Here is a 2500-nt window from a genome sequence, read left to right on the forward strand (position 1 = left end):
CTTGTGTTGTCTTCCTGATTGACTGCAGACTCAGGCGAGACTTCTGTCTTCCGTACAGAAACTGTTGCTCTGCGTTCTTTGTAAGGCGTTGGATGTTTTTGCTCTACCTTTGGGGAGCTTGCAGTTCTCTTGTTCAGGAAAGCAAAGCTTGGATCATTGCATGTATCAGCTTGGTCTACGATGAATTCAGCAAGGAAGGCAAATGGTGGAAATGCGACTCGATGTTCTTTCTTGTATCTTGATGCTTGACTGACCCACCTTTCCTGCAAGTTGAAAGGAAGTTTCTCGATTATGGGATCAACTCCACGTGCTGTATCTAAGTATGAGAGACCTGGCAGATATCCACTAGACTTAGCGGCTTCTATTTCTAAGAGTAGGTCCCCAAACCCTCTCAGCTTTTGATTGTCTTTGTTTGTCATTCTTGGATATTTTTCTATCCTCTTCAGAAGAGCATCTTCAATCACTTCAGGTGACCCATAGCAGTGTTCTAGTCTCCTCCACACCATTGCAAGTCCTGCTGCTGCGTCATGAACATGTACTGATCTGATTCTTTGGGCTTGCTCAGTGGACTCTGGTCCTAGCCATTTGACGAGCAGATCAAGCTTTTCTCTGTCTGTCAGATCTAAGTCTTGGGTACCGCTTAGGAAAGATGACTTCCAGGTCCAGTAGTTTTCTGGGCGGTCGTCGAATTTCATGAGACCAGCGCTCACTATCTCACGGCGCATCAGGAATCTTGCTACCTCTGTAGCTCTTGCTGCATCTGGTGAATACTTCCTGGGTGTAAACTCAGGGTATGGCTGCGGCTGGTAAGGCTGATGAGGTACTTGACTAAGTCTGCTTTGTTCTCCTCTATTGTAAGTCTTTCTGCTATAATCCAGTCTTGTATTTGCTTGAGAAGGGAGTAAATCAGCATCCGTTTGCACTCTTGTCAGGTTGGCAGATTGGTCTCTGAGCATGCGACCACTTGACTTCCTACCCTGAGGTTCTGATTCAGTCTTGCAGTGTTGCATAGTATCAAAGTTGCTTATTGATGGTCTTGGTGCATAATTGAACTGCTGGTCAGTGTACATGGTTGCTTGTGACTGTATGTACTCACGGGTACGTTGGCTTGCGCTGAGGGGTGACATCTGGGTTTCTATGTCAGCGAACTGAGCTTCGGCAGCCCTTGTGAGAACTTCTGCCTCGGCTAAGGCTGCTGCAGCGTTTTTCTGCTGTTGCAGTAAGTGTAAAGATGCTTGCACTTCAGCTTGTTCTTTCATCAATTCAGCTTCCTGCTTTGCATAGGACGCCATTGAACAAGCTGCCTCTGCTTTCGCTCTTGCCTTAGTTGCTATGGCGCTAGCGGATGACAGGCTGGTGGTGCTTGAGTGTCTAGAACTATGGCGTTTAAATCTTGATGCATCGGCGCTAACCGAAGTTAGATTTGTTTGACTGGACGCTCTAGACAATGTTGTGCACCTAGATCTACTTCTTGGCAAGGTGTCTTCCTCTTTATAGGAGCATTGAGGGTTAACTGTTAGAGTGCTGTTCTCTGGGTTCTGCATCTTGCTTTAGCTGGCAGCGCAGATAATGATGATGACTGGACACAGCACAGCGGTGTTATAGCACGTGAGAGAATTAGTTTCACTTTCTAGTGCTTCGCGCCCTAACTCCGACACAGACTGCAGGGCACAGGATTTATGAGTCTTTTTTACTGCTGCGGACGATTCAAAGCTGATTAACTGCTTCTTATAACGTTTTAAAAGCCTTTTTACTATAATGTCTCCGCTGTCTCGTGGACACAGCTTCACATCAAGTTTATACCGAATCTCAAGGAAAGACGCGCTGGTTGCTTAACTGATGTAATCTTTACTGAGATATAATGAAAGTGGTAAAACTGTAAAACAAACATATGAAAGACAGATATAAGCATGGCTATTCAAGTGCCTTACATTATACATAGCTAATACATAGATAGGGTCTAACATGTGCTCACTTACTACACACTGAAAACACATTCTCTATCTACAATGCCGAGCATCTCTCTACACAAGATAACTAACAATTCCGCACTCACAGGCTTTGGTATTTATCAGATTTGCAGTCTGTATTAGCTTTAAGAAGTCCTGTGGATCTGGTCACTGTGGTGGCTGGAGCTGGAATGAATGAGACGTGCCGGAGCTAGCCCTAGGCTTTAGAGACAAGGCCCGCCTCTAGGCTTCAAGAAAATGGAGGGTCTTAAAGGAACAGACCCTGCTGAGTGCCAAGCATGTAAAATACATTGCGAAGGCAGCACAATATATATATATATATATATATATATATATATATATATATATATATAATATACACAAAGGGAATAAACCTGTGTTACTGCAATATATATATATATATACAGAGGAGAGGAGATCTATATATATATATATACAGAGGAGAGGAGATCTATATATATATATATATATATATATACTGAGGAGAGGAGATCTATATATATATACAGAGGAGAGGAGATCAATATATA

The 2500-nt window shown here is 43.3% G+C and overlaps 1 protein-coding gene across 1 annotated transcript in view; it reads left to right on the forward strand.

Moving 5' to 3' along the window:
- The first annotated feature begins 1332 nt into the window (after positions 1-1332).
- LOC130330320 (1-phosphatidylinositol 4,5-bisphosphate phosphodiesterase delta-4-like) overlaps positions 1333-2500 on the forward strand; it is a 15006-nt gene continuing 13838 nt past the window's right edge. The window contains exon 1 of the mRNA XM_056553594.1: positions 1333-1416. Within this exon, the coding sequence (XP_056409569.1) occupies positions 1333-1416 (84 nt within the window). The remainder of the gene's footprint in view (positions 1417-2500) is intronic.

Source organism: Hyla sarda, unplaced genomic scaffold (assembly GCF_029499605.1).
Source record: "Hyla sarda isolate aHylSar1 unplaced genomic scaffold, aHylSar1.hap1 scaffold_334, whole genome shotgun sequence".
NCBI lineage: Eukaryota > Metazoa > Chordata > Amphibia > Anura > Hylidae > Hyla > Hyla sarda.